This window comes from Pleurodeles waltl, chromosome 6, assembly GCF_031143425.1.
Source record: "Pleurodeles waltl isolate 20211129_DDA chromosome 6, aPleWal1.hap1.20221129, whole genome shotgun sequence".
Lineage (NCBI taxonomy): Eukaryota > Metazoa > Chordata > Amphibia > Caudata > Salamandridae > Pleurodeles > Pleurodeles waltl.
In genome coordinates this window covers 36,752,204-36,780,062 of record NC_090445.1, presented here as the reverse complement: position 1 = coordinate 36,780,062, position 27,859 = coordinate 36,752,204, and the positions used below count along the sequence as shown (strand labels likewise).

Genomic DNA, 27,859 nt, shown 5'->3' with positions numbered 1-27,859 from the left:
GTCCCATGCCTACTCTGGAAAAACGAAACCAAATGGTTTCGGTATTTTTTTCATTTTGCAACTCGTTTTCCTTTAAGGAAAATGGGCTGCAAAATGAATAAAAAGCTGCTTTATTTAAAAAGCAGTCACAGACATGGAGGTCTGCTGCCTTCAGCAGGCCACCATCCCTGTGAGTGCAGGGACTCGCTGTGGGGTCGCAAAAAGCGACCCACCTCATTAATATTAATGAGGTGGGTCTTTGCAACCCCATAGCGAGTCGCAGAAGGTGTCTGAGACACCATTCTGTATATGCTTTTGCGAGTCTGAAATTGCGAGTTGCACCGACTCGCAATTTCAAACTCGCAAAAGCATATCTTGCTACATCTGGCCCTTAGTCTATCATTTTAAATTATGTCTATGCTTTTACCATTCAGAACATCATATAGCTGTCTCTAAGCTCCTAGACCAGCACTACTGCATGGACAGTACCAAAATCTCACCTGACACCACCTGGGTTCAGACGAGGAAGGGGCCCTTCACATACTCAACAGCTCTTTGCCCAGGACCAGGACTTTCGCGGGGACAGTACCAAAATCTCACCTGAGACCACCTGAGTTCAGAAGAGGAAGAGGCTCTTCACATGCTCAACACCTCATTGCCCAGGACCAGGACTTTTGCAAGGACAGTCCCAAAGTCTCAGCTAAGACCAACCGGATTCAGAAGGAGAAGAGGCCCTTCACATGCTCAACAACTCATTGCCACAGACAAGGACTTTTGCAGGGACAGTACCAAATCACACCTGAGACCACCTGGGTTCAGAAGAGGAAGAGGCCCTTCACAAGTTCAACAACTCATTGCCCAGGACCAGGACTTTTGCAGGGACAGTACCACATCTCACTTGAGACCACCTGGGTTCAGACAAGGAAGATGTCCTTCACATGCTCAACAACCCATTGCCAAGGACAACTGCAGGGACAGTACCAAATTTCACTTGAGACCACCTGGGTTCAAAAGAGGAAGAGGTCCTTCAGATGCTCAACAACCCATTGTCCAGAACCAGGACATTTTGAGGGATATTACCAAATCTCACATGAGACCACGTGTGTTCAGACGAGGAAGACATCCTTCACATGCTCAACAACCCATTGCCCAGGACCAGGACTTTTGCAGGGACAGTACCAAATCTCACCTGAGACCACCTGGGTTCAGACGAGGAAGATGTCCTTCACATGCTCAAAAACCCATGGCCCAGGTCTTTTGCAGGGACAGTACCAAATCTCACCTGAGAGCATCTGGGTTCAGAAGAGGGAGAGGCTTTTCAAATGCTCAACAACTCACCACGACCAGACCTTTTGCAGGGACAGTACAGAAGTCTCACCTGAGACCACCTGGGTTCAGAAGAGGAAGAGGCCCTTCACATGCTCAACACCTCATTGCCCAGGACCAGGACTTTTGCAAGGACAGTCCCAAAGTCTCAGCTAAGACCAACCGGATTCAGAAGGAGAAGAGGCCCTTCACATGCTCAACAACTCATTGCCACAGACAAGGACTTTTGCAGGGACAGTACCAAATCACACCTGAGACCACCTGGGTTCAGAAGAGGAAGAGGCCCTTCACAAGTTCAACAACTCATTGCCCAGGACCAGGACTTTTGCAGGGATAGTAGCAAAGTCTCACCTGAGACCACCCGGGTTCAGAAGAAAAAGAGGCCCTTCCCATGCTCAACAACTTATTGCCCACAACAAGGACTTTTACAGGGACAGTACCAAAGTCTCACCTGGGACCACCCGGGTTCAGAAAAGGAAGAGGTCCTTCACATGTTCAGTAACGCATTGCCCAGGACCAGGACTTTTACAGGGACAGTCCCAAAGTCTCACCTGAGACCAACCACATTCAGAAGAAGAAGAGGCCCTTCAGATGATCAACAACTCATTGCCCAGGACAAGGACTTTTGCAGGGACAGTACCAAATCACACCTGAGACCACCTGGGTTCAGAAGAGGAAGAGGCCCTTCACATGTTCAACAACTCATTGCTCAGGACCAGGACTTTTGCAGGGACAGTACAAAATCTTACCTGAGACCACCTGGGCTCAGAAGTGGAAAAGGTCCTTGGCATGTTCAGTGCATTGTCAGTTGCTTCGCTCAGACCTATGCTATGTGCCCTCACCAGCTGAGTTGTTTCAACACCTCGGTGCTCGTGATGACCGGGCGATTTTTTTATGCCAGCCACGTGGTGCACAGAGCATGAATGGCAGAAAAGGGGCTCCACATTTTTGTGCAACCCACAGTGTGTCAAACCTGTGTTTTTGCTGTATATTTGAATGCATTCTATGAGCTCTTGTGAAGGTTTACATGTCAGAATATCATAAACGATATACCTGCCAAAATATTGTAGCCTAAATATCAAGGACCAAAATATGAAGAAGGTAAGAATATACAGGCAAATACAGACTGAACTCTACAGCTAAACACCTTGAAGACATGGATGCTCTCAAAGTACATAGAAGTAGAATGGGGGTAATCAAATCCTATAAATAGGATTTTCCAAGCTGACGGTCTGCCCACTGGAGAAGGTCAGTTTCCCAAGCAAAGACATTGCAGAGACTCGTCCTGTGATGTCAATTCCTTTTTGAATTGTAGGTATAGGAGGCTGTTTGGAGGCTCCTTGAGACGAAGATGCTCTGTAAACCAGTTTTGGTCCCTGATTTCTCAATGCAATATTTGCCTCTTGCTACTCTCTTTTTTGTCCCTGATTTTATTTGCTACCAGCAGGTTGGATCTGCTGTGGGTTTTGCTCCTAGCACAGCTCTCCTGGCTCTCTTCTCATTGGTGGCGTCAGGAGGGGTTTGGTCCTTTCTGGTTTCTTTAGTGCTCCTTTCATTTTCAGTCATAAGTGACAAGATTGCTAAATAGTCTAATCGCCTTTTGTGGGCAGGGGCGTAGCTTCAGGGAGGGTAAGTGGGATGTTACCCCCCAATACATGTATTTTGTGATAAATGGTTGGGTGCAGGTGCTTTTGGTTGGGTATGGTGGGGTGTCTGTCAGATTTCACCTGGGATTTTTACACACACAGACAAAAACGCACACACACACACCCTCCCTCTCTCTGGAAAGGCTTCAAAAGATTATGGGGGTTATTACAACTTTGGAGGAGGTGTTAATCCGTCCCAAAAGTGATGGTAAAGTGACGGATATACCACCAGCCGTATTACGAGTCCATTATATCCTATGGAACTCGTAATACGGCTGGTGGTATATCCGTCACGGATTAACACCTCCTCCAAAGTTGTAATAACCCACTATGTGCTTTCTCTCACCTAGGGGCATATTTAAGAGCCCATAGCGCCATTCTAATGCCACATTAGCGCTATATTTTATGCTAATGTGGTGTTAGAAGACCAAAAACACTGCGCCATATTTACAATGTGGTGTAATGCATGCGTGGCACCACTTTGTAACCCTTTGTGCTACATTGTGCCTGCGCCAAGCATAATGTATGCAAAGTGGGCGTTCCTCCATTAGGGGTTAGAGCAAAAATCTGAATGTGAGGACCCACCCAAGAGGGAGACCCTAAATAGCCCTAGAAGGGGGATTATTCACCTACCCAGGTGACCACCTATCAGGAGGGGGCTCTGACGTCACCTGCCTGACCTAGCCACTCAGATGCTCCCAGATGCCTCTGCCACCTTGAATTTGAATGGCAGAATCAAGGAGCCCTCTGGAGGAGCTCTGAGCACCAACCCTGTGGTGGCGATGGACAGGGGAGTGGTCACTCCTCTTTCCATTGTCCAGTTTCACGTCATACCAGGGACTGGAAGTCCCTGAAATGGTGCAGACTGGTTTATGCAAGGAGGGCACCAAATGTGCCCTTCAAAGCATACCAGTGGCTTGGGGAGGCTACCCCTTCCAAGCCATGTAACACCTATTTCCAAAGGGAGAATTGTGCTTCTGGTGAGTGTCTCTCCATCCTGTTCTTCATAAATTCGAGGCCAAAAGATGAGCATGTAGGCAGCGTGGGGAGTTTACAAACAGGATGAGATTTTCTTAAATAAAGGCATATGTTAACATATATTTATATATACTACTGATACATACATTGTGGTGTAGTGTTTTGTTATATATAGCTGCATAGTTTGTGGAAAAATACCTTATTTGCAATTCCATTCATTATCAAATCACAACAAAAATATTGGATAAATAAAAACAAGACAGACAAAAAATAAATATGGATAAATACAGATGGAAACGTTTAAAAAATAAATACCATAAAACCGAGAGCCCTACTCATATTTCATCTTCTTTTCCTCAGGAAAATCAGTACCCACCTAGCCGCAAGAACACATCAAAAACACCTGTGTTATGACTATCAGACAATCTTAAGGTCAACCTACTGCACTACTGTTGCAGTGAAACCACACCCATCCACATAACAGACACTTGGTACAGCAAAACATCATCTACAACACAAGATGCAAAGACAGTGCCAGTCATAAAGGTAAGCAGCCAACAAAAGAAATAACAATAAAGCAAAGATCTGGGATCCCATTGCTCTACACATCAGGTGAATTCTGTCACTCCTGTACTTACGGAGAGAATAGAAAACCCATCTCTCCAGCCCGCACCTCAGTGATCTTCAATAATAACACCCCAACACATGCCCTTACTTTTCCTATGTGCTAGATCAGAATTATTCTCTATTTGGTTTCATATCACTTATTTGTGTTATATCAGTGCAGCAGGAATGACACAGCAGATAAAACAGTCAAAGTATTTATCCTATGACAAGGGCTGTGATGTAGGCTTGATGCCATCAATTCTGGAACGGTTTCCTAAGTTGATCCAGGGGCCTTGGCCAGCATCTGAATTGTGGTAGTTTTGCTGCCGCAGTAGGGGGAGATTGTGCACATGGGCCTAGAACGGTAGAATAGGGTGGAGTTGATTATAGAATGCTAGTTGATGAAGGGGCACTAGATAATTATGTGTGCTGTTTGATGATGTTTATGCACTATTATAAAAAGTAAGACTGTGAGAAATTGGGTTGTTGGCTGAGGGGGTGAAACTCTACTCAAACAGTATCCATAATCCTTTTCAGGGTGAACCACAAAGAGTCACTAAATTAACCTGTGGTTAACACTCTGGTAGCTTGTCCAAAAGCTGTAAGGCTTAAGTTAGAGGCAATGTGGAAAATATTTATGCAGTAATACAATTAAAAGACAATGCACGAAAAATCCAACATTTATTTCGATACATCAGTCAATTTTTACAAATTATTTGACACCAAAATGACAAAAACGAAATTAGTTGAACTGGAGCTATGAATTTTTAAAGTTCAAAATTTAAAATTGCGCCTAAAAGGCCAATGCGCCAACCACAGGCATCTAGTCTCGCATGACCAGGGCAAAGTCAAAAGTTATGGGCGACAGGTAATGGAGCGAGGGTAGGATGCATAAAGTTCATTGGGCCAGGACTCCACTTACCTTCAGAATTAGAAGATTTTATTTTCAATGTCGTAGAAGGTAAAGATCCACAGGCAATATAGCTGGTGGTGTCTAAGAAATTGTAATACAGCAGATGGAATACCCGTCACATTTGTGACAGAGTAACCCATCAGCCAAGATCAAAATCAGGCCCTTAGTCTCTTTTATCGAAGTTGAACAACTCCAGCGGGACAAAGGTGAGGGCTCTATGAGGCCAGATACCCCTTCCTGCGATGAACGCTGAACAGGATTTGCTGCTGGGGAGAAAAATATAGCAACAACTGCTATGAAGTCAGGCTGACCTTAGGTGGATCAGCGAGCAGGTAAGTGCTGATCTCCTTTCAGGTTCGGACCACTTTGTGACAGAAAATTCCCATGCTTTGGGTTCGAGCTATCTGGGGACCCTTAGCACCACTTTCAAGGGTCTGAAACTGGAGGGGCACCACGTGGAGGGTCAGGACTCACTCAGGCTGGGTATAGGTGTGAGTTCAAGATGGTTGAAGTGTTTTCTGCCCCTAAGGCTCTGATTAGGAGGCTACTCAACTAGCCCTTAGAGTCACTCTGGAATTCTTGGGTTCAAGTAAGAAAAGGAGGTCTCAGCAGCAGAACAGTCCTCTTGGTGCAGCAGGGTAGTCCTCTGAAGCACACAGCAGGCAACAGGCAGCAGAGCCGTTCCCTGAAAGTCCTTCTGCAGGTCTAGAAGTGAACTGAAGAGTGGGTCTGAGGTTCCTATTTTAATGCTTAATGCTAGCTTTCAAGTGGGAAAAACTTCTGGAGTCTTCCCCCTCCAGAAGTGTCTGGAATTTCCTGCCTCCCTGCCTTGATCCCAGGCTGTCTGCAAAGTTCTTCATGTGTGAGGGAAGGCAGTGTCTGTGAAATACAAGTAGGGCTGTGCACATCTCCATTCCCACATCCTCCCTTGGATGGCCTATCTTGCCAACACCCGGTCCCTCTATTGTATGGCTGTCCGGGAAGAATATACAAAGGCCAACTTCCAACTACACCTAGTCATGTGACCCAGAGAAACAGGCTACAGGCTCCTAACGGTTAGGAAAAGAAAATGCCAACTTTTTTAAAGTGACATTTTCAGAATTGTTACTTAAAATCCAACTTCACAATTAAAAAGGATTTTAAATTACATCTCCCTACACACCAAACATGGTATTCCTACCTGCTCCCAAAAACAATTTATCATTTATTAAATGTATTAAGGTATTCCAATGTTATCCTATTGGAGAGGTGGGCCTCACAGTAGTGAAAACTAATTTGTGAGATTTTTACTATCAGGACATGCAAAACTTAAAGATGTCTAACTTTTTATATACAATGCACCTTGCCCTTTGTGCTATTTAGGACCCTAACTCAGTGGTGAGTTATATGTAATAAAAATATAGTTTCAGGCTTGGCAAAAGGTTAATTTTGCCAAGTCAAATTGACAGTTTGGTCAGCTGTAAGGCTGTGGTGGCAGGCCTAGGACATGTTTTAAGGGGCTACTCAAGTGTGTGACCAGATAACTTCTGCAGGCCCACTAGAATAATTTAATTTACCATCCCTGGATATATAGTATAACACTTTACTAGTCACTTATACGTGAATTAAAGATGCCAAACCAGATGTAAGCCAATTTTACCATTTTTTAGGGAGTGATCAGAAGCAGTTCATCACTGGTTAACAATGTGAAAATGCTCAAAGTCCTAAGGCCAACAAAAATGAATTCAGCAAAACAGGAGGCGAGTGGGCAGGAAATGTCTGAATGTGACAATGCGGAAAGGGCCAAGACCAACAAAGACCTTGCAGTCGATGGGAGTGAAGCAGAGCCCTCGATGTCCGTGGAATGACAAGGGGGGACCAGGAACCCAATGGGAACAGGAGCTGAAAGTGGGAACCTGACAGAGACCAGGACAAAGAGCAGAAACCTGGAGGAGTCGGAGGGGAGTGAAAGACTCCAGAAATAAGTACAGATGTGCCATTTGCTGGAGCACAGAAACACACCAAGTGAGCATGCCTCTTCAAGTCCTGGAACTGCCATGGCCCAGGGAGGGGTCGTGGCTCACCAAGTCTCCCTGGAGACACCCCTGCTGGTATTACAACATCCTAATAACCAGATTACAAGAGAGAAAGTGGGTGGGAGAAGGAAGAGGGCTACACTTGAGCCACATGTGTTGATTTGTTTCTTTTTGGCTCCTTGGGTGTTACCCTACAAAACCTTAAAGCTCAGGAAACCCTTCCTGAAAAATTTGTGAAAACACCCCTGTATGTTTTTGTTTTCTTTCGGAAAACTCCCACAGGGCTATCTGTATCTAACACAGGATTGTGCCCAAGATAAGGTTTTCCTTTCTTGTAGTTCAGAATTGCGTTGGGGCCAAATTCCTCTCAAATCAATGAAGGAAGCCTGTATGAGCTGGTGAAAAATTATTGAAAGAAAGCACTCTGGCGATAAGAGTGAGAAACAGGGAAAGCAGTGACTACCTAGCTGGAAGAGCACACCAAAAAACAGCGGTGTAATGGCTCTCAGACAATCTTAAGGCCACGCTACTGCTGCAGTGAAACAACACCCATCCACATAACAGCCAGTAGCTACAAAAAACCATCATCTACAAGGTCACTACAACACAAGAAGCAAAGACAGTAGTAGTCCTAAAGTTTAGCAGCGAACAAAAGAAACAACAATAAAGCAAGGATCTGGAACGCCATCGCTTCTCACATCAGGTGTATTTTTTCGCTCCTGTACCTCTGAAATGATTTGAAAACCCACCTCTCCAGCTTGCACCTCAGTGATCTTCAATAACAACCCCAGCTCATACATATTGTACCAGTGCACGTCATTACTTTCCTTATGTGCACAATCCAGAATTATCCTCTATTTGGTTGCGGGATTCCAGGGCAGCAGGAATGACACAGTGGATGAAACAGTTACATTATTTATTCTATGAGATGGGCAGTGATGTACTCTTGATGCCATCAGTTCTGGAAATGTTGCCTAGGCTGCTCAAGGGGCCTTGTCCAGCATCTGGATTGTGGGAGTGTTGATGCTGGTGCAGGGGGGTGTTGTGCACATGAGCCTAGACCTGGAAAATAGGATGGGGTTGATTATAGAGTGCTATTTGATGAGGGGGTGCCAGAAAATTGTGGTGTGCTGCTTTTTTTTTAAGGGCAGGGGTGGTTATTTATTTTATTTTTTTAGGCCTTAGGATGGGGGCGGGCTTTTTTTTTTTTTTTTAAGGGGCGGTAGTGAGGGTTTTTTTATTTTTTTTATTTAGGGCTTAGAGTGGGAGACGGGGTAGTTTATTTTTAAAAGGGTAGGGGAAGGTTTAAGGAAGGGCGGGAGGAGGGAGGACAGAAGAGGAGGAATGATCGGAAGAGGATGCTGTAAGGTAAGCGGGATTGGGGGAGGGTTGGTGGGTAGTTTTTAGTAGTGGGGTGGATTTAGGGTGGGTGTGTCACGGTAGTTTCGTTTTTAGGGGGAGGGGTGGGGGAGTTGGGGTAGTTTTTTTTAGGGCTTAGGGCGGGTTGGGGGATCGGAGTAATAAAGGGCCAGATGTAGCAAAATCCGATTTTGCGCTTGCAAAATCGGATGCAGAATGGTGTCTCAGACACCTTCTGCGACTCGCTATGGGGTCGCAAAGACCCACCTCATCAATATTCATGAGGTGGGTCGCATTTTGCTACCCCATAGCAAGTCGCTGCACTCACAGGGATGGTGGCCTGCTGTAGTCAGCAGACCTCCATGTCTGTGACTGCTTTTTAAATAAAGCAGTTTTCTTTTTTCATTTTGCAGCCCGTTTTCCTTAAAGGAAAACGAGTTGCAAAATGAAAAAAATACCGAAACCATTTTTTTCGACATTCACAAAGGGGAAGGGGTCCCCATGGGGCCCCTTCCCCCTTTGTGAATGTCGAAAAAAATGGTTTCGGTATTTTTTTCATTGGACCCCCATTGGACCCCATGGGACCCCTTCCCTTTTGCAAATGAGTTACCACCAGTGTGACACTGGTGGTAACTGCGAGTTGGTTTGCGACCGCATTCGCGGTCACAAAGCAACTCTGAATTGCGATGCGAGTTGCAAATAGGAAGGGAACACCCCTTCCTATTTGCGAGTCGCATTCCCAAATTGCGAGTCGGTATCGACTCGCAATTTGGGAATGAGCATCGCGTGTTTGCGCCATTCAAACGGCTTGCTACATCTGGCCCTTGGTTTTTAGGGGTGGGGTGGAGGGTTGTGATAGTTTTTCTTTTTTAGGGCTTAGGGTGTGTGGGGTAGTTTACTTATTGGGGAAATGTTTTAGAGCTCATGGCAGGTGGGGGGATGTCAGAGTAGTTAGATTTTAGGGGCAAGAGTGGGGGGTCAGGGTAGTATTTTTTAGGGCTCACGGCGGGTGGGGGTGTTGGGGTAGTTTAAGTTTTATGGGCGGGCTGAGGGGTCAGGATAGTTTTTTTTAGGTTCAGGGCGGGTGGGGGGTTGGGTAGTTACATTTTTAGGTGCAGGGTGAGGGGATTGGGATAGGTTTTTTTTCAGGGCTCAGGGCGGGTGGGAGGTCGGGGTAGTTCAGCTATTAGGCATGCTTTTAATACAAAATTCATTGTAAAGGCATGCATGGTAAAGGCATGCATGGAAATGACGTGGTTGTGGTTCCGACCGCGTTCTTAAGGCATGCGTTGTTCCAGCATGCGTGGTTCTGTCATACAACCAACCCCTCCTAAATAACCCAACAACAAGAGAGAGAGCAGGTGGGAAAAGGGACAGGGATAAACTTGGGCCATAAGTGCAATTACAAACCTACCTCATTATTATTCATGAGGTAGGTCGAATTTGTGATCCTGGTCGGTTTGCAAATTGCAACACAGGTCGCAAAAACACATAAATTGTGACCGGTATGTTGTGACCACTACATACATCTGGCCCTAAATGATAGATATGCAATTTGCATAATTAGACATAATTTTGCATAATTTTCCTGAAATTTCACGTAATTACACAAAAGAAAAACTATGCTAATTTTACAGGTAGCCCAACCTGAAAGATTAGTTAAAACACCCCTGTAAACTCTCGTTTTTCTTTCCCAAAATGGGATGACCTCGTTAAAACTCAAACAGACTATGTGTATCTGACGCTGGATTGTGGTAGGTGGTAAGAGCCCGGTATAAGATTTTCCTCTCTTATAGTTTGGAATTGTGTTGGGGCCAGATTCCTCCAGAAGCAAGTGGAGAGGCCTGTATGTACCTGGGAAAGATTATAGAAAGAAAGCACCCTGGAGATAAGAAAGGGAAACAAGGTTGCTTTTTGTGTGGGGGAAGATGAGGTCCTACACCCAATGCGCTGCTCTGAAGACCAGGAAGGAAGAGGGAAAAGAGAACATCGTTGAGAAGTCCATTGTAGCCAAAAGACTTTCGAGCCCTGAAGTTAAAGGTCAAACTTGTTGCTACAGTAACTTTCTACACTTTTAAAGTGTCTATAAAATCGCACCTGGGCCTTCTGATTTTGTAGTACTCTTTTATCCCACATCTGACAGGTAGGAGGTGATGATGAACCACAAGTGGTGATGGGACATGAGTTAATTAGACATTATTTATGTTGATGAAGAGGCTTACTTGAAGGGACACTAACAGATGATAAGTCACCAGTTGATGATGCAACACTAGTTGATAATAGACACAATTTGATGATGAGGAGCTAATTGAATTGATACTGGGGCTTGTTATTCTGATGATTGGGTGTTAGTTATCGATGGGACATTAGTTGATGTTATAACACTAGTTGGCGATGGGAAACTAGTTGGTCATGGTACACTAGTTGATAATGAGGAGCTAATTGAGTTGGTTATGGGCTGCTACTTAAGCTGATGATTGGGTGATTGGGTGTTAGTTGATGATTCTACCTTAGTTAGGGATGCAACAACAGTTGATAATTGGGCATTCGTGATGGCATGATATTATGGTGCTAACTTATGAAGATGAAGTGGAACTTGTTGATGTTTAGCCAGCTGATGGTGAAGTACTAGTTTATGAATGGGCGCTAGTCGACGTTGGGACACTGGTTGGGGATGTAGCTGTAGTTAAACATGGAGGTGGTGGATTATAGTGCGGTGCTATTTGATGATGTTGTGTTAGATGATAGTTCACTAGCTTATGATGGGGTGGTAGCTGATAATGGGGAGGTAGCTGATGATGATAATGATGATGATGCACTACATATTGTTGCAGTCCTAACCGATGGTGGCTGATAGCTGATGATGGGTTGCTGTATAATGAAGTGATGCTAGATGATGCTGGTTTGCTGTATAGTGGAGGATTAGTAGATGATGATGGTACATTAGATGATGATGGTGAGCTATATGATGAGGGTGAACTAACTGGTGATGATGATGATGCACTACATCATGATGTAGTTCTAAACAATAGTGGCTGATAGCTGATGATGGGTTGCTGTATAATGATGGGATGCTAGATGATGATGGGTTGCTGTATTATGATGGGGTGCTAGATAATGATGGTGCAATAGATGATGAGGATGATTGTTAGAAACTGGGTCTCTAGTTGGCAGAGGTATACACCGTTGTCCAAGTAGGGACCACAATCCTAGTTAGGGTAAGTCACAACACAATCCAAATTTCCTGTGCCCACCATTTGGTAGCTTGGCACTGAGCAGTCAGGTTTAACTTAGAAGGCAATGTGTAAAGTATTTGTGAAATAAATCATACAGTAACACAGTTAAAACACCACAAAAATACACCACACATGTTTAGAAAAATAGATAATATTTATCTGAATAAAATAAGGTAAAAACAACAAAAATCCTATAAGCACAAGTTGAAATATCAATTTTAAAAGGTTTAAAAGAGTCTCAATCCTTAGCAATCAGTAGTTGTTTCTTTGTAACACACAGTACCTGGGATGCGTAATAAATAATGACGCACGGGGACCGCAGAGGAGCAGATGCGTGCAAACATGAGGTGTTGCGTCAGATTTTCTAGCACGGCACAGACGATGTGTCATTTCTTTCTACACTACAAGGGGTTGGGTTGTTTTTCAGGAGCGCAGTCTTGGTTCCTCACTGTGATATGGGATGTTTTGATGCCCAGGGAAGATGAATTGAGAATGCTTGATGCGCTGGTAGAAGGAGCAAGCGCTGCATTGCTCCAGTAGGCAATGTGTCATATTTTCCGTAGCAAGCCAGGCGCATCGAATTTCCTGTCGGGAAGTAGGTGCTGCGTCGTTCTGGTCGGCGGTGCAACGATTTCCCAGCCGCGATACCGGCTTTGTATCAGTTTCTGCAGGCGTTGTGTCTATTTTTCAACACACAAGCATTTTCTTGAAGAGGTGAAGTCTTTGTTGGCCCTAAGACTTCAGAAACAGGAGGCAAGCTCAATCCAAGCCCTTGGAGAGCACTTTAGGAGGAAGGCAGAGTCCTTCCAGCAGACTCAGTACCACCAGGCAGCAGGGCAACAAGCAGGAAAGCAGTCCATCAGCAAAGCAGTCCAGATGAGTCCTTTGGGCAGCTGGGCAGCCTCTCTGACATGATAGAGTCCAGGTGTAGGTCCAGAAGTGTCTTATTTGGTGGGGTCAGAGACCCAGTTTATATACCCAAAAATACTTTTGAAGTGGGGAAACTTCAAAGAGTGGTTTTGAAGTGCATAAGTTCCCCTTTCAGCCCAGTCCTGTCTGCCAGTATTCATGTGGGAGGTTATCAGTCCTTTGTGTGCGAGCAGGCCACTAGGCTTTGAAATGTAAGTGTGCGCCCCTCCACCCTTCCTGCCCAAGAAGACCCATTCAGTATGGAGATGAATGCAGATGTGACTGAGTGTCCTGTATTTGTGATTGTCTGGGTGGAATGCAGAAGGGGAGCTGTCAACCAGCAAAGCCCAGACATGGACTGGAGACAGGCTGTAAGACACAGATGGTAGTAAGTCCAGAGAAATGCCCTCTTTCTAAAAGTGGCATTTCTAAAATAGTAATATTAAATCCAACTTCATCAGTAAGCAGGATTTTCTATTACCATTCTGGCCATACTAAATATGACAATGCTACTCCTTCCAGATCAGAATCTACCAATCAAAATTATATGAGAGCAGTTCTAATGGTAGTCTGTGAGAGGAGCAGGCCCAACAGTTGTGGAAAATAAATTTGTGATTTTTTCACTACCAGTACATGTAAAGCACATAAGTACATGTCCTGCGTTTTACTGACACAGCACCCTGCCCTATGGGTTACTTAGGGCCTACCTCGGGGTTGAGTTATATGTAGAAAAGGGGGGGTTTAATGCTTGGCAAGTAGTTTTACATGCCAAGTCGAAGTGGCAGTGAAACTCCACAAACAGGCTTCGCAATGGCAGGCCTGAGACATAGTTAAGGGGCTACTTATGTGGGTGGCACAAGTACCACTAGTAGCATTTAATTTACAGGCTGTGTGCACATGTAGTGCACTTTACTAGGGACTTACAAGTAAATAAAATATGCCAATTGGGTAGGAACTAATGTTACCATGTTTAGAGGAGAGAACGCATGGACTTTAGCACTGGTTAGCAGTGGTAAAGTGCACAGAGTCCTAAAACCAGCAAAAACAGGGTCAGAAAACTGGAGGGAGGCAGGCAAAAAGTTAGGAGATGGCCACCCTAAAGCTGTCAGGTCTAACAATGATGCACTACATTATGTTGTAGTCCTAAATAATGGTGGCTAATAGCTGATGATGGGTTGCTATATAATGATGGGATGCTAGATGATGATGGATTGCTGTGTAATGATGGGCTGCTAGATGATGATGTTGCGTTACATGATGATTATGCTGTGCTACATGATGATGATGATGCTGATGCACTACATCATGTTCTAGTCCTAACCAATGGTGGTTAATAGAGGATAACGGGTTGCTGTATAATGATGGGGTGCTAGATGATGGTGGTGCGCTAGATGATGATGCACTAGATGATGATGGTGCACTAGATGTTGATTATGATGCACTACATCATTTAGTCCTAACCAATGGTGGATAATAGCTGATGATGGATTGCTGTATAATGATGGGTTAGTAGATGATGATGGTGCATTAGATGATGATGATGATGATGCGCTAGACAATGATTATGATGATGATGTACTACATCATATTGTAGTCCTAACCAATGGTGGTTAATAGATGATGATGGGTTGCTGTATAATGATGGGGTGCTAGATGATGATGGTGCGCTAGGTGATGATGATGATGCACTAGATGATGATGATGATGCACTACATCATGTTGTAGTCCTAACCAATGGTGGTTAAAAGCTGATAATGGATTGCTGTATAATGATGGGGTGCTAGATGATGCTGGGTTGCTGTATAATGATGGGTTAGTAGATGATGATGGTGAGTTAGATGATGATGATGATACACTAGACAATGATGATGAGGATACACTACATCATGTTGTAGTCCTAACCAATGGTGGTTAATAGCTGATGATGGGCTGCTCTATAATGATGGGATGCTAGGTAACTGTAGAGCATTAGCTGATAATGGAATGATAATGGTGGACAATAGTTTATAATGTGGTGCTCCTTGATGAAGAGGCGCTACTTAATGATGGAGCACTAACCGATGAAGGATGATGTTGGCTAGTCGTCCATCCAAACCCATCCACCCCTGCTCTGGCTACCCCTCTTTGTTTCTTATTTTTCGCTCTATTATAGCTCTGCACCTTCGTAGAGAGTGTTATCTCACCCAAATGACAAGGCACCCCAAAAACTATATTCAGTCCACAAAGGCCAATATCTTCTCAGGGGTGTCCTTCCCAATCTTCTTTTTGCCCTAAGTCACGCTCCTAAGTTCTCCAGTGTAGCATCCCTTCAGCCACTCATATGCCCTGACAATCTACCCCTAATATGACAATTATAGGGCAATTGTCTGCCACTGATCATGGGCTGCACCCCCTCCTTCACAACACTATACAACCAGAACGTTGCCTTTTTGTGCTGTCCTTTTCCCAAAGCCACCCTCAGACATGGCACACACCTGACTCTACTCATCTCAGCCAACAGAGGCTCAGAGATAAATGAGCACTGTTAGAAATGGGGTCTTTGGTTAACAGTCAGGTTACCCCCTGTTCAAGCAAGGACCCTCACTCTAGTCAGGGTAAAAGAGAATCACCCTCAGCTAACCCCTGCTTAGCCCCTTGGTAGCTTGGCAGAGCAGTAGGCTTAACTTCAGAGTGCTAGGTGTAAAGTATTTGTACCAACACACAGTAACTTAATGAAAACACTACAAAATGACACAACACCAGTTTAGAAAAATAGGAAATATTTATCTAAACAAAACAAGACCAAAACAACAAAAAATCCACAAAACACAAGTCAAGTTATCAATTAAAAATCAAAAAGAGTCTTTAAGTGGTTTCAAACACACACTAACGCTGTTACTTGAAAAAGTACCTTGGGTGCGTCAAAAATAACCCCGCACGGGTGAGTGGGTGTCAAAAAGAGCTTGCGATGCAACAATTCCACTCACGAGCGGGACCTTGCGTTGTTTCTCCTTTCGTCGGGTCAGGGCGCGTCATTCCTTCTCTCCGCAGGAGACCAGTGCGTCGATCCGGTCAGCAGTCTCAGGTCCGGGCAGGCCTTGCGTTGTTTTATAAACCCAGCGGTACTTGAGCCGGAAATCCAGCCGCACGATGATCCGAAAACCACGTAGCGCGGGTTGTGATATCCCAGCCTCTGTCAGCGATGCTGCGCGTCGTTTCTCCTGCTCCGTGCGTCAATTCTTTGGTTGTGTTTCTGGCGAGCGTCGATTTTTAGCTGCGGAGCCAGCGACGAGTTGTTTCTTCAGCCGCAGATCGGAGTTGCGTCGATCTTTTCCCCGCACGGCGCGCTGTGCTTGGATTTCCTTTTCTTTAGGCTGCCAGCTTCTCCTTTCAGGGCCCCAGGAACTGGAAGGGCACCACAGGGCAGAGTTGGAGACTCTCCAGAGACTCCAGGTGCTGGCAGAGAGAAGTCTTTGCTGTCCCTGAGACTTCAAACAACAGAAGGCAAGCTCTAAATCAAGCCCTTGGAGATTTCTTCTCAAGATGGAAGGCACACAAAGTCCAGTCTTTGCCCTCTTACTCTGGCAGAAGCAGCAACTGCAGGATAGCTCCACAAAGCACAGTCACAGGCAGGGCAGTTCTTCTTCCTCAGCTCTTCAGCTGTTCTCCAGGCAGAGGTTCCTCTTGTTTCCAGAAGTGTTAATCAAGTCTGTGGTTTTGGGTGCCCTTCTTATACCCAATATCTTCTTTGAAGTAGGCCTACTTCAAAGTAAAGTCTCCTTTGAATGGGAAATCCTGCCTTGCCCAGGCCAGGCCCCAGAAACTCACCAGGGGGTTGGAGACTGCATTGTGTGAGGACAGGCACAGCCCTTTCAGGTGTGAGTGACCACTCTTCCCCTCCCTCCTAGCACAGATGGCTCATCAGGATATGCAGGCTACACCCCAGGTCCCTTTGTGTCACTGTCTAGGGTGAGGTGCCGCCAGCCCAACTGTCAAAATGACCCAGACAGGGAATCCACATCCATTATCACAGAAATGGTATAAGCAAGAAAATGCTCACTTTCAAAAAGTGGCATTTTCAAACACACAATCTTAACTAAAAGATGTATTTTTAAATTGTGAGCTCAGAGACCCCAAACTCCACATGTCCATCCGCTCCCAAAGGGAATCTACACTTTAATCAGATTGAAAGGTAGCCCCCATGTTAACCTATGAGAGGGACAGGCCTTGCGACAGTGAAAAACAGATTTAGCAACATTTCACGGTCAGGACATATAAACCACATTACTATGGGGGTCATTCTGACCCCGGCGGGCGGCGGTTGCCGCCCGCCTGGCGGGAACCGCCATTTGGCCGCACCGCGGTCAAAAGACCGCCGGTGCCATTCAGAACTTCCCACTGGGCCGGCGGGCGCTAACATTGTTAGCGCCCGCCGGCCCAGCGGGAAGGGGGCCTGCAACACTGAAGCCGGCTCCAAATGGAGCCGGCGGTGTTGCAGGTGTGCGACGGGTGCAGTTGCACCCGTCGCGCTTTTCACTGTCTGCTAGGCAGACAGTGAAGAGCAGGCTGGGGCCCTGTTAGGGGGTCCTAGACACCCATTACCGCCAGCCTCTTCCTGGCGGTGTAAACTGCCAGGAACAGGCTGGCAGTAAGGGGGTCAGAATCCCCATGGCGGCGCCGGATTCGCCCAGCCGGGGGAAATCCGGCGGGAAACCGCCGGACCCGGTTTTCTGACCGCGGCGTCAGAATGGGCAGGGAAACACCGCCAGCCTGTTGGCGGTGCTTCCGTCATTTTAGCCCTGGCGGTCTCGGACCGCCAGGGTTAGAATGACCCCCTATATGTCCTACCTTAACCATACACTGCACCCTGTACTTGGGGCTACCTAGGGCCTACCTTAGGGGTGTATTACATGTAAGAAAGGGGAAGGTTTAGGCCTGGCAAGTGGGTACACTTGCCAAGTCGAATTTACAGTTAAAACTGCACACACAGACACTGCAGTGGCAGGTCTGAGACATGATTACAGAGCTACTTATGTGGGTGGCACAACCAGTGCTGCAGGCCCACTAGTAGCATTTGATTTACAGGCCCTGGCACCTCTAGTTCTCTTTACTAGGAACTTACTAGTAAATCAAATATGCCAATCATGGATAAACCAATTACATACAATTTACACAGAGAGCATATGCACGTTAGCACTGGTTAGCAGTGGTAAAGTGCTCAGAGTTCAAAAGCCAACAGCAACAGGTCAGAAAAAATAGGAGGCAAAAGGCAAAAAGATTGGGGATGACCCTGCATAAGCAAAAAAAGTCCAACAAGCACAATATGGGACCAAGCTTTCAGCCACCAGGGAGAACTTAGCACCCTCTAGTGGGCAGTGTGAGAAGCGTACACTACTCTGGCGGCTTGCAGGCATCAGTGCCCACCTGGGGTTCTCCCCCAAGCACTAGATCATGCTCTAAACATGGGGTGGGGTCCAATCTTGCCTCAGGGAGCCGGATCCATGCCAGATTTTAAGGAAAGCCAGGTAAAATAGATATGCAGGTAAATAATCTAAATGAAGCACTTTTCGTATTCAAAGGTGTAGTTGGGTGCAAAAATGGCCCTCTCTACTTACTGAATGGCTGGTTAGAAAAATATTTGGTGTGTAGTGATCCCCCCACATCTCTGGGATCTGGTATCACTGCACCTTCCGCAATACTAACAACTACATCCCTAATAATTTCCAAAAATGGAACAGCGCGCAATATATATAATTATCCGGCCCTCCTGTCCACTAGTACAATATTTAGTACAACATTTAATTAAATGCAATTACTGGGCACGAGGACCCAGTAAGTATATATATTGTGTGCTTCCTCCATTTTAGGATTTTAATCTCACTGAAAAGTGGGGTCTGTAGGTGGCCTGACCCTAGATATATAAGCACCCCTCAATATATGAATCCTACATGTGCGATGAGATTAACCACTGTTGTCATTTTGTTGTGCTATCTCCCTGTTAATGTCTATACTTGACACCTGTCACCGGTGAAGCCTACCTGTGTTCGTTTGGGCACCTCTGCCCTAAGCATGGCTGCATTTGTTCCCACGTTTGTGTGTGCCACCTTGAGGCAATGCCATGCATGCTGGTGCATTTCAGACCCTCGCTACAATGTTAAAAGGAAAACTTCCAGTCCCAGCATGCAGCCTGTTATAGGCAAAAAACTAGCACTGGCTGAAGGTGTCTTGTCACCCAATGGCACGGGGACACGCTGTAGCTGGGCGTTAGCTCCTAGAACGGACTAATTAGTCACATGTGCGCTACATTGTGAAACGCATTCATTACTGAGTGCAAGTGGATTTTGAGAAAAGGCTGGCTCTGGGGTTGAAGTCGAGGGGCGTTTTGCAGCAATAGTATTAGTTACTTGTGTGTCGGAGTAAGAGGGGTTAAAGGAAGGCAGGGACGGGGGAGTTCCAGATGTTTGTTTATCTACATCTGTTAAACCCTGTGTAGTGCCGCCGGAGGAGGAGGACGAGGGGGGTGGAGGGAAGCAGGGCACCGTTGGGGGTGGACGAGTACCCCAAATACATTTAAAGGAGATCTGGAAGCAGAAATAATCTCCTATGTATCCCTGTTATTAGAACCTTGAACTGATGGTGGCATCAGGGGCCCGCCATTTTGTCCAGTGGCCCCTTCATCGTATGACAGCCCATAAATACTCCTCAGAGAACCAGCTATCCACGCATGTGGCTCGGGATTGACACAAGACTAACAGAGTCATTCTTCACATGTTTGGGCGCTCTCACCTGATCCTGATATCCACCGGACAGCTTGACTCATCAGAAGTCCCAAGAGAAGGCCATGTCCCAGCATCCTCATGGCCACTCCACAGGCAGTGCCCTCGCGCCGCGCAGACCTGTGCACCAACCACAGCTCGCAGGGTGAGATGCGACAAGCTCCTCGCAGCTGCAAGACCCAGCCTCCGGATGGGGAAGTCACCCTTTTTCACTAGACAAATTTAGATCTGAGAAGCTGGTGCCTAGCAAGAGGCTAAGTCTTACCAAGATTTTTTTTTTTTACTTTTTGGTTCGTGTGTCTCTTTAAGCAATGTCTGAGACCTCGTGTGACCTGACTGGAGACAGAAAGCCAATGGGGAAGTGCCCTTGTGAGCCTGCAGCTCTCCCCACCACTCTTTGAGCAGAAATGAGATGTTATATTTTTTTGGATGGATGCCCAAGACTGTCAGATAACAGAACTTAGATCCTGGGCGATACAAGCATTGATAATGCTAATACATCTCACTAACTGGAAATTTCTCTTCAGTTACTGGTGAGTTTAGACACCCAATAACTTTATCATGCATACAGTCCATCACGCATCCTTGCGCTCACGCCTTTATTCATCCACCCAAGGATCCTTTCTTTTATCTTTTATATGTGGTTTTTACACACCCAAAAAAGATACACAAAACTCAGCATTTGCAAGACAAAAATGAAAAGAATAAAAGAAAAATGAAAGAAATAACTGCATAAATGTGACAGGCTGTGCTTATAATAAAAAATAAGTGAAAAGTAAAACATAGCTGTTGGCAACAACTTACAATGGTATTGTACTTTTTTGTCACTGTTTGAAAGTTTTGACATGGGCACCATGCTTAGAAGCAGCTTGTCGGCCATCATGGAACAGTAAAACAATGATAGATAATGCACAATGCCATTCCAAAATGGCTACACAGTCAACATTGCACTTGTTGGCCATTTTGGACGAGTACTGTGCATTGTGTACCATTGTAGTACATGATGGCCCCTAGAGATAGGGGTTCTCTTATAATGGGGAGACAATGGCAAGCCATGACCAGTTCTCATGTGGTCCCTTTCTAGTCAGGCTCAAGAAAAGAGAAGAAAACCCCCCACCTCCTGAATAGGTTCCAGCAATGGAATCCTCACAACAATATTATAGTGTTGAGCAAATCAAAGTGTACATATATACATAATCATAGCAATATAAATGAATACATTTGATGTCAAAATTTTATTATTTTATTATTCATCCTTAATTATTATATCTTAATATCAAAATTCATGGACATGACACAGAAACTATCACTCAATCCTCATTCATACCCACATGCTCACAGGGTCTCTAGTCAGACCCCTCACCACAAAGAAGAGAACAAGATGGGAAAGCATCTGCAGAGTCAGAGCCCAAGAGCGCCTAGAGGCTGACTATTGAGTGTGCAGGAGTCCTGCGCTCCAGTGCTTAATATGTAAATGAGCGTCAGGGCCCAATATATTTCCCAGGAGGCCACTGCAGCTTTGCCCACATACAGTCTCTGTCGAGCGACACTTACATACCATCAACACTTACATACCATTAAAGCCCTAGAAACAAGTTGGACTATACCAGGTGACCCAAGGCTGGTATTATTATTATTTTAATGGTATCTCAGATATTAAATACTTTGACTAAGATTTAGAAACAAATCACATTGTTGCACTGCAGTGCATGAACGGCAAAGCACAAAACTGCACCATCTCTACAAAGATGTGGCTCTGTTCTGCTGCCTCCCTGGACTTGTGCACTTTATGCTGCCATGCACCAAAACAGACACCCTTGCACCTTAGTAGAATGATGTCTGCCTTGTGGTTAGCATAGTTTTTTGTGTAGGAAAGAGTCCCTTCTTGCACAAAAACTGCTGAAAGGCAATAGTCTCATGGTATGCGTGCTGCACAACGCAAAAATTAAATAAAACAGGAGAAATAAAAACATTTCACCTCATTACACCAGCCTCAGATGGGCACACTGGGTTGCTGCAAATCCATGTCTACAAGTCATTGTACATATGACTGAAGTGCCATCACTTTTTGTACACTTCAGTGTAACTCCCTAAGTGTGACAGGTGTGCCAAGATGTGGGTCTTGTGCACTCTGTGCTATTGGAAAAAGTTATGCTTGAATGTTGAGCATTAATAAGGTTGAAAACACTCTTGGGTTGCTTGTGTTCCAGTTCAGGGAGGACCAGGACTGGCAGTTTGAGGTGGACTGTTCCTGTTGGAGCAACACTAATTTGCATATGGCTGGGTCCAAACTGAGGTGGCATGGTGTGCAAATTTACAATAGGATGGGATAAGGCCCCAGGTAATTATCAGGGCCTCAGATTGATTTAAGCATTTCATCTATCACTTTTGTGTACACTTAGATGTATGGAAGCACCCATGCACCACACATGTAGCATCTTCTTCATACAAAGCAATGCAAGTCAGGTCATTCCTCTGATTTGCATTGCTTTGGGTAAAAATCTAACACAAATTGTAATTTAGATTGGATTGTAAATACTAGCCCAATACTTTGCACTGGGTCTGTGTTAAAAAAGTAACACAAACTTGGTGCAAAGTGTTTGTAATTCTGTGCCTTTGTTCATGTGCTTGTCAAAAAATAGTCTGACAGTGCCACCATATGATGGACTGTGATAAATATGTGCCAGGTGTAGGAAATAAGTGCTGGTACCGAGCACCAGCATACACAACACAAATTAAGCACTAATGAGCTCCCTACCCACAAGGTAGGCTCCACTTACTGCACCGTCACCTACATGCAATGCCAGCACTGAAGCGGAGGATGCCACACACCATTGCACCTAGAATAACTCATGCACCAACATCACACTCAAAGACACATACCAGCCTCATCAAAACACTCTGCGACTGTGCAATCAAGCCTCGCTTTCATTGAATGTATCTCAAGACTGTATTGATGCAGGAAAACAATTGACACCTGCAAAGGGACCTAACAGAATTGGGACCAGGAGGACTAACACATGGGCGTTCACAAAGAGAAGGAATATGCTGGGGAAGAGGAATTAAGCACTGGGAGGATGTGACTCAAAGACAACACCACACTTAACAGGAAATTTACAGACACCAAAACAATGACCAGAGAGGCCTTGAGGCAGAGTGCACAGCAACTGGAAGAGAAAATAATGCCACAGGTAGAGGGTGCATGGAGAGCCAGCCAGCTCCATCGAAGTCTTCTCAACCCCTGGAGATGGCAGATACTGAAATCTCTGATTTCATATTCTCAATAATAATATCTAATATTGTCATAATGTGCCTACCATGAATTTCATTCATTACGAATAATTATTGGAAAATTTTTGCCATTCTTACATAAAATTATCATCGTAATTTTTAACTCACGATTTAACAATAATATAGTTTTTTAATTTGAGCAAAGTGTCTCATCTTTACTTTATACAAGTATGACCAGAATGAAAATCATATCCATCATTTTAGGTTTTATGTCCATCTAAAATATGTTTATATGCTTCATTTAACTTTGAGTGTGAAACATATTGGAACCTCAAGCAAAATGTAATAGACAAAATATTGACCACCAGGGACTTACAACATGTAGATACTTTCAAATCCTATTTAGAATTTTTATCTATCAAATATATCTTATCTTCCTCATGCAATTTTAGGAGTCTAATTCCACTTTAAAGGTCCCCCATTTTAATTTTCAAATCAACTCCTTCTTCCTCTGAATATATCTTCTAATAAAACTTTAGAAAAACATTATTAGTTTGTACTATTCTGGTTTGCGGCACACCTCCTTGTGGCACTTACTGTAGAAGGCCGGTGAGGAGCTAACATTCTATGGCATGTTAGGGTTTGAAAAGGGATGGCAGTTGAGGGAGCTGACAGGTGGAGTGTTTTCATGTGAGCAGCTCCGGGGTGGTTTCGTCTTTGCACCTTATGAATAAACTGCTCCTCGATACGAGCCTGGCTCCTGAGCGTCATTACTACATATTCCCCCCTCATTCTTGATTGAAAGAATAGGCTTTAAGTCAGCCCTTTAATACTTAGGGTCAGATTTAAAGTTTGGTGGGGCCTACTCCATCACAACGATGGTGGATATCCCACCCATTATATCCTATGGGATTTATATTTCGGCAGATGGGATATCCGTCACCTTTGTGTCAGAGTGACCCTCTTGGCCAAACTCTAAATCAGGCTCTGTGACTGTTCAACTAACATCTACTTTAGTCAAGGCACTTTAATCAACCACGTCCTGGGAGTGAGTCATATTTTGTCTTCAGAAAGACTAAAGAGCTTATTCACAAAGGCAGGTTTGAGAACAGGAAGTAATACTTGAGTAGTACGATGTCCCGGGCTCACAAATCACGTTCACAAATCTCTGTCCAGAGTTTTCTGCCTCTTCATCTCCTACCAATTATGTATGGCGATGCCCACCATGAGTGCAGAGGTCTCCGTTGAGCTGTACAGAGGCAGATCGTGTAGTTCCTTGTAATAATCAAGAACAAAAGTAAGGACAGAGTCCGCGATCACCTCAGTGATATGTCCTGAAACCCCAACCATTTTTAGTAAATTTTCCAAAAATGTTCTACCACTCCCTCTTGTCTCTCCCACATGCACTACAAAAATATATACCCCCATGTGCAGAGGTCTCTGCATATAGGAGATCGGAGAGTGGAAGGTGTAGGTCTCGGGCTGGTGATTCATGAATAGTGTTTGCGAGTACATGAAGTAGGACTACTGGGACCGTATCATACTTTGTATTCTGGGGTGCAACAGGCGTGTGCATCCGCTTTGTGGGCCCCTGGGGTACAACCGTTTTGCAGAAGGGGCCACAGACAGCAGTGTCTCCTTCTGTAATACTGTTGGGCTGGCGTGTATATATAGCACCAGCGTATCATGAGAGGGTGTTTCCTCACTTGAATGGGGGCATGGCCCCACGCAAATAAAGGAATTTCTTTTCTCCTGTGCCTGTCCCGTATTATGCAAAAACATCATATAATGGACGGAATGCAGAACAAATCAAACATTCACCCCCACTCACAGATCTGCGTTTAATCCATCCATATTTTTGCTTGCCATGCCATTCCAGTTTGGACCCAGCCATATGCAAATCAGTCTTGGCCCTGTTTCCCATGGGAACAGTCCAGCCCCAACTGCCAGCCAGGTCCTTCCTGGACCAGAAACAAGCATCCCAGGACCGGTTTCACGGTATCACCCTTCATCACCCAATGCAGAACAGATCAAACCTTCACCCCCCAGTCACAGATCTGGGTTTAATCCATCAGTTATTTTGCTTGCCATGCCATTCCAGTTTGGACCCAGCCATATGCAAATCAGTCTTGACCCTGTTCTCCATGGGAACAGCCCAGCCCGAACTGCCAGGCCAGGTCCTTCCTTGACCATAAACAAGCATCCTGGGACCAGTTTCTGGGTACCACCCTTCATCAGCCAGGCTATCTTGAATCTGGTGGCATAACAAGCACGGACCCATGTCTGGGCATACCCTTCACACTTAGGGAGACAAACACAAAACAACAGATGACGGATGGAATGCAGAACAAACCAAACATTCACCCCAGCCACAAATCTGGCCAAACTGGTGTGACATAGTGGGCAAAAGAATTGATGGATTAAACCCAGATCTGTGACTGGGGGAGAATGTTTGATTGTTCTGCATTCTGTGTTTCTTTGCTTTTGTTGCCCCAAGCGCGCCGGGTATGCCCAGACCTGGGTCCCAGGCTCACTATGCCACTGGATTCAAGCTAGCCTGGCTCGTGAAGTGTGATACCCTGAACCCAGTCCCAGGATGCTTGATTCCAGTCCAGGGAGGATCTGCCCTGGGAGTTTGGGCTGGACTGTTCCCATGGGGAACAGGGTCAAGACTGATTTGCATATGGCTGGGTCCAAACTGGGGTGGCATAGAGAGCAAAATAATTGATGGATTAAACCCAGATCTGGGACTGGGGGTGAATGTTTGATTGGTTCTGTATTCCGTCCATCATTTATGTTTGTTTGCTTCTGTTGTCCCCTATTATGGTCAGGGGCAAAGAGTCAAACATGCTCTTAGGAGGTGCATTGAAAGTGCACCAGAAAAAGGTGGCACACTCTCAGTATGCCTCCTAAAGGCAGCCCTCTGGAGGGAAGAAATGGGGTCCCATGGAGCCCCCAGACAACCTCCTGCAGGTGAGTGCAGTCACTCAATGTACCCGCCTAGACAGGGATCACTCTCTCCTCTTCAAAATGCAGGCGGCATACCATCTACACTGTGAAACTCAGAGCAGCTTTAAAGCAGTTGCTCCGTAATTCACATCAATGCACACCCTGAGGGCAGCACGAGTTCGTGGCAGCACTGGGGGCAGCGCATTCCTTCTAAAAAGGGGCAATGAACCTGTTTGTGCCTGGCACACCTTGTGAAAGGTTCATCATGGCACAAACAGGGAAAGTGTTCTGTATGGATAATACGGCCCTAAAATACTACTACTCATACTCAAAAATGCCACTATGAACAGGACACACTATAACCAGTTTTACACAAAATATATTCACAATCAAATTAAGTTCAGGATAGCAACAAACAGATCGAGAAAATAGCAAGAATATTCTGTTGTAATGCATGCAATGACCAACAAAAAACGCACAACAATTTGAACAAGGATCCTGCATCCGTCATTGTATAAATGAACCATATTCAATAATGCTCAGTAAGGTTTATTACATCTTCCCTATATCATCCCTGTTTATATTATAACAGATTCTAATTATAAGGCAGTAAAGCCCATACAGTCAACAATATTTTCCAGAATAGCCAGGATACTATCAATGAATTACCTAAAAGAACTTTTGAGACCTTTTCCAAACAGCAGATAGGCGGGGGGCGTGAAAGAGGCATTCTTTCTTCAGTGTGAGTTGCAAAGGTATGTATTAATGTTTTGTGACCGAAATTGCAGTTGGAAACCATTGGTCATGCGTTGAGGTGATAACGGATTCGCAAAGGGGAAGCTGTCCAAGTGCCCAGCCTCAGGTGAGATTACAGCGGACTTTACAGGATGTGAACACTTGTTTTTTTTAAAGCAGCACCTGTACCTTTAAGGGATGTGGACTACTTGTTAAGGAAGGTATTTGCATCCTGGAAATGGGGACACAGGCCTGTAATCCCTCACAAACCTCCCAACAGTTGTAGCTCTTCATGAAGGGTCTCAGTTGCATTAGGCCTCATTAATATTAATGAGCCAGGAGATCTTGCAACCTCATGTGAATATCAATTTTGCACTGCAACTGATTAGTACGTTAGTCACACAGCAATATGCTGAGCATCACAAGATGTCAGAGTGCAGCTTGCACCCACTGTTTGGGCCCTCCCATTAGTATCAATTAAAAGGCAATTAAGTGCAGCTGAAAGCAAAGATGTCAGCAGAAAGAACAAGAATTCACATGACCAAAACAAAGAAGCAAAGAGTGTTTGTGAGGATTTAGAAAAGGCATGCATGTGAGGACTTAGAAAAGGCCTGCTGGGTTAAGAGCTCCCAGTGCTGGTAGTATAGTCCTCTCCTACCTGAAGAAGGAGACAACTTCCAGGAGCCGACCCGAAAGGACTCCATGCGGAATCACATACCTGTCCTTTATCACTCGGCGCCCACAACATGCACCACACGAGCATTACCTGAAAACGACAGCAACGCATATGCATGGGGATGTGTGCCTCCCCGATACACCCTATGCACCCTTACCCAGATTTGCTCTTGGAGGTGAACCTCCTACAGTAGTGCAAAGTCAATATTGTGCCGCCAGAGATAGGCAAAGGTTTTTCTTACTTTTTTCATATCTTTCAGTCCTCAGACATTCCAGGTCAGGAGTGTAAACCCTTTCATATCTGCAGATTGTCCATCAGGGCGTCGTCAGCCAGCCACAGTGGCCTTACCATTCCTTTGGGCTGTCACGATAGGTCCAGAACATGCCGGAAGTAAATCATGAGCAAGGCACCAAGGAAAGAATCAAGGGAACTCCAAAATGGTACATGCCCCATTGATTCATCCCCCATCCACTTCAACAACCCTAACCCTTTGAAGAAAATCTTTTCTCCTTAGAACATGAATCCAAAATGCAAATGAACAGGTGT

The 27,859-nt window shown here is 45.1% G+C and overlaps 1 protein-coding gene across 4 annotated transcripts in view; it reads right to left on the bottom strand.

Annotated features, from left to right (window-relative positions):
* Positions 1-19,931, bottom strand: part of LOC138299119 (uncharacterized) — a 336,990-nt gene extending 317,059 nt beyond the window's left edge. For all 4 annotated transcript variants that reach the window (XM_069237158.1, XM_069237159.1, XM_069237161.1 and 1 more), the window contains exon 1: positions 19,733-19,931. In XM_069237158.1, the coding sequence (XP_069093259.1) occupies positions 19,733-19,805 (73 nt within the window). In that variant the 5' untranslated portion in view covers positions 19,806-19,931. The remainder of the gene's footprint in view (positions 1-19,732) is intronic.
* Between the last annotated feature and the right edge of the window lie 7,928 nt (positions 19,932-27,859).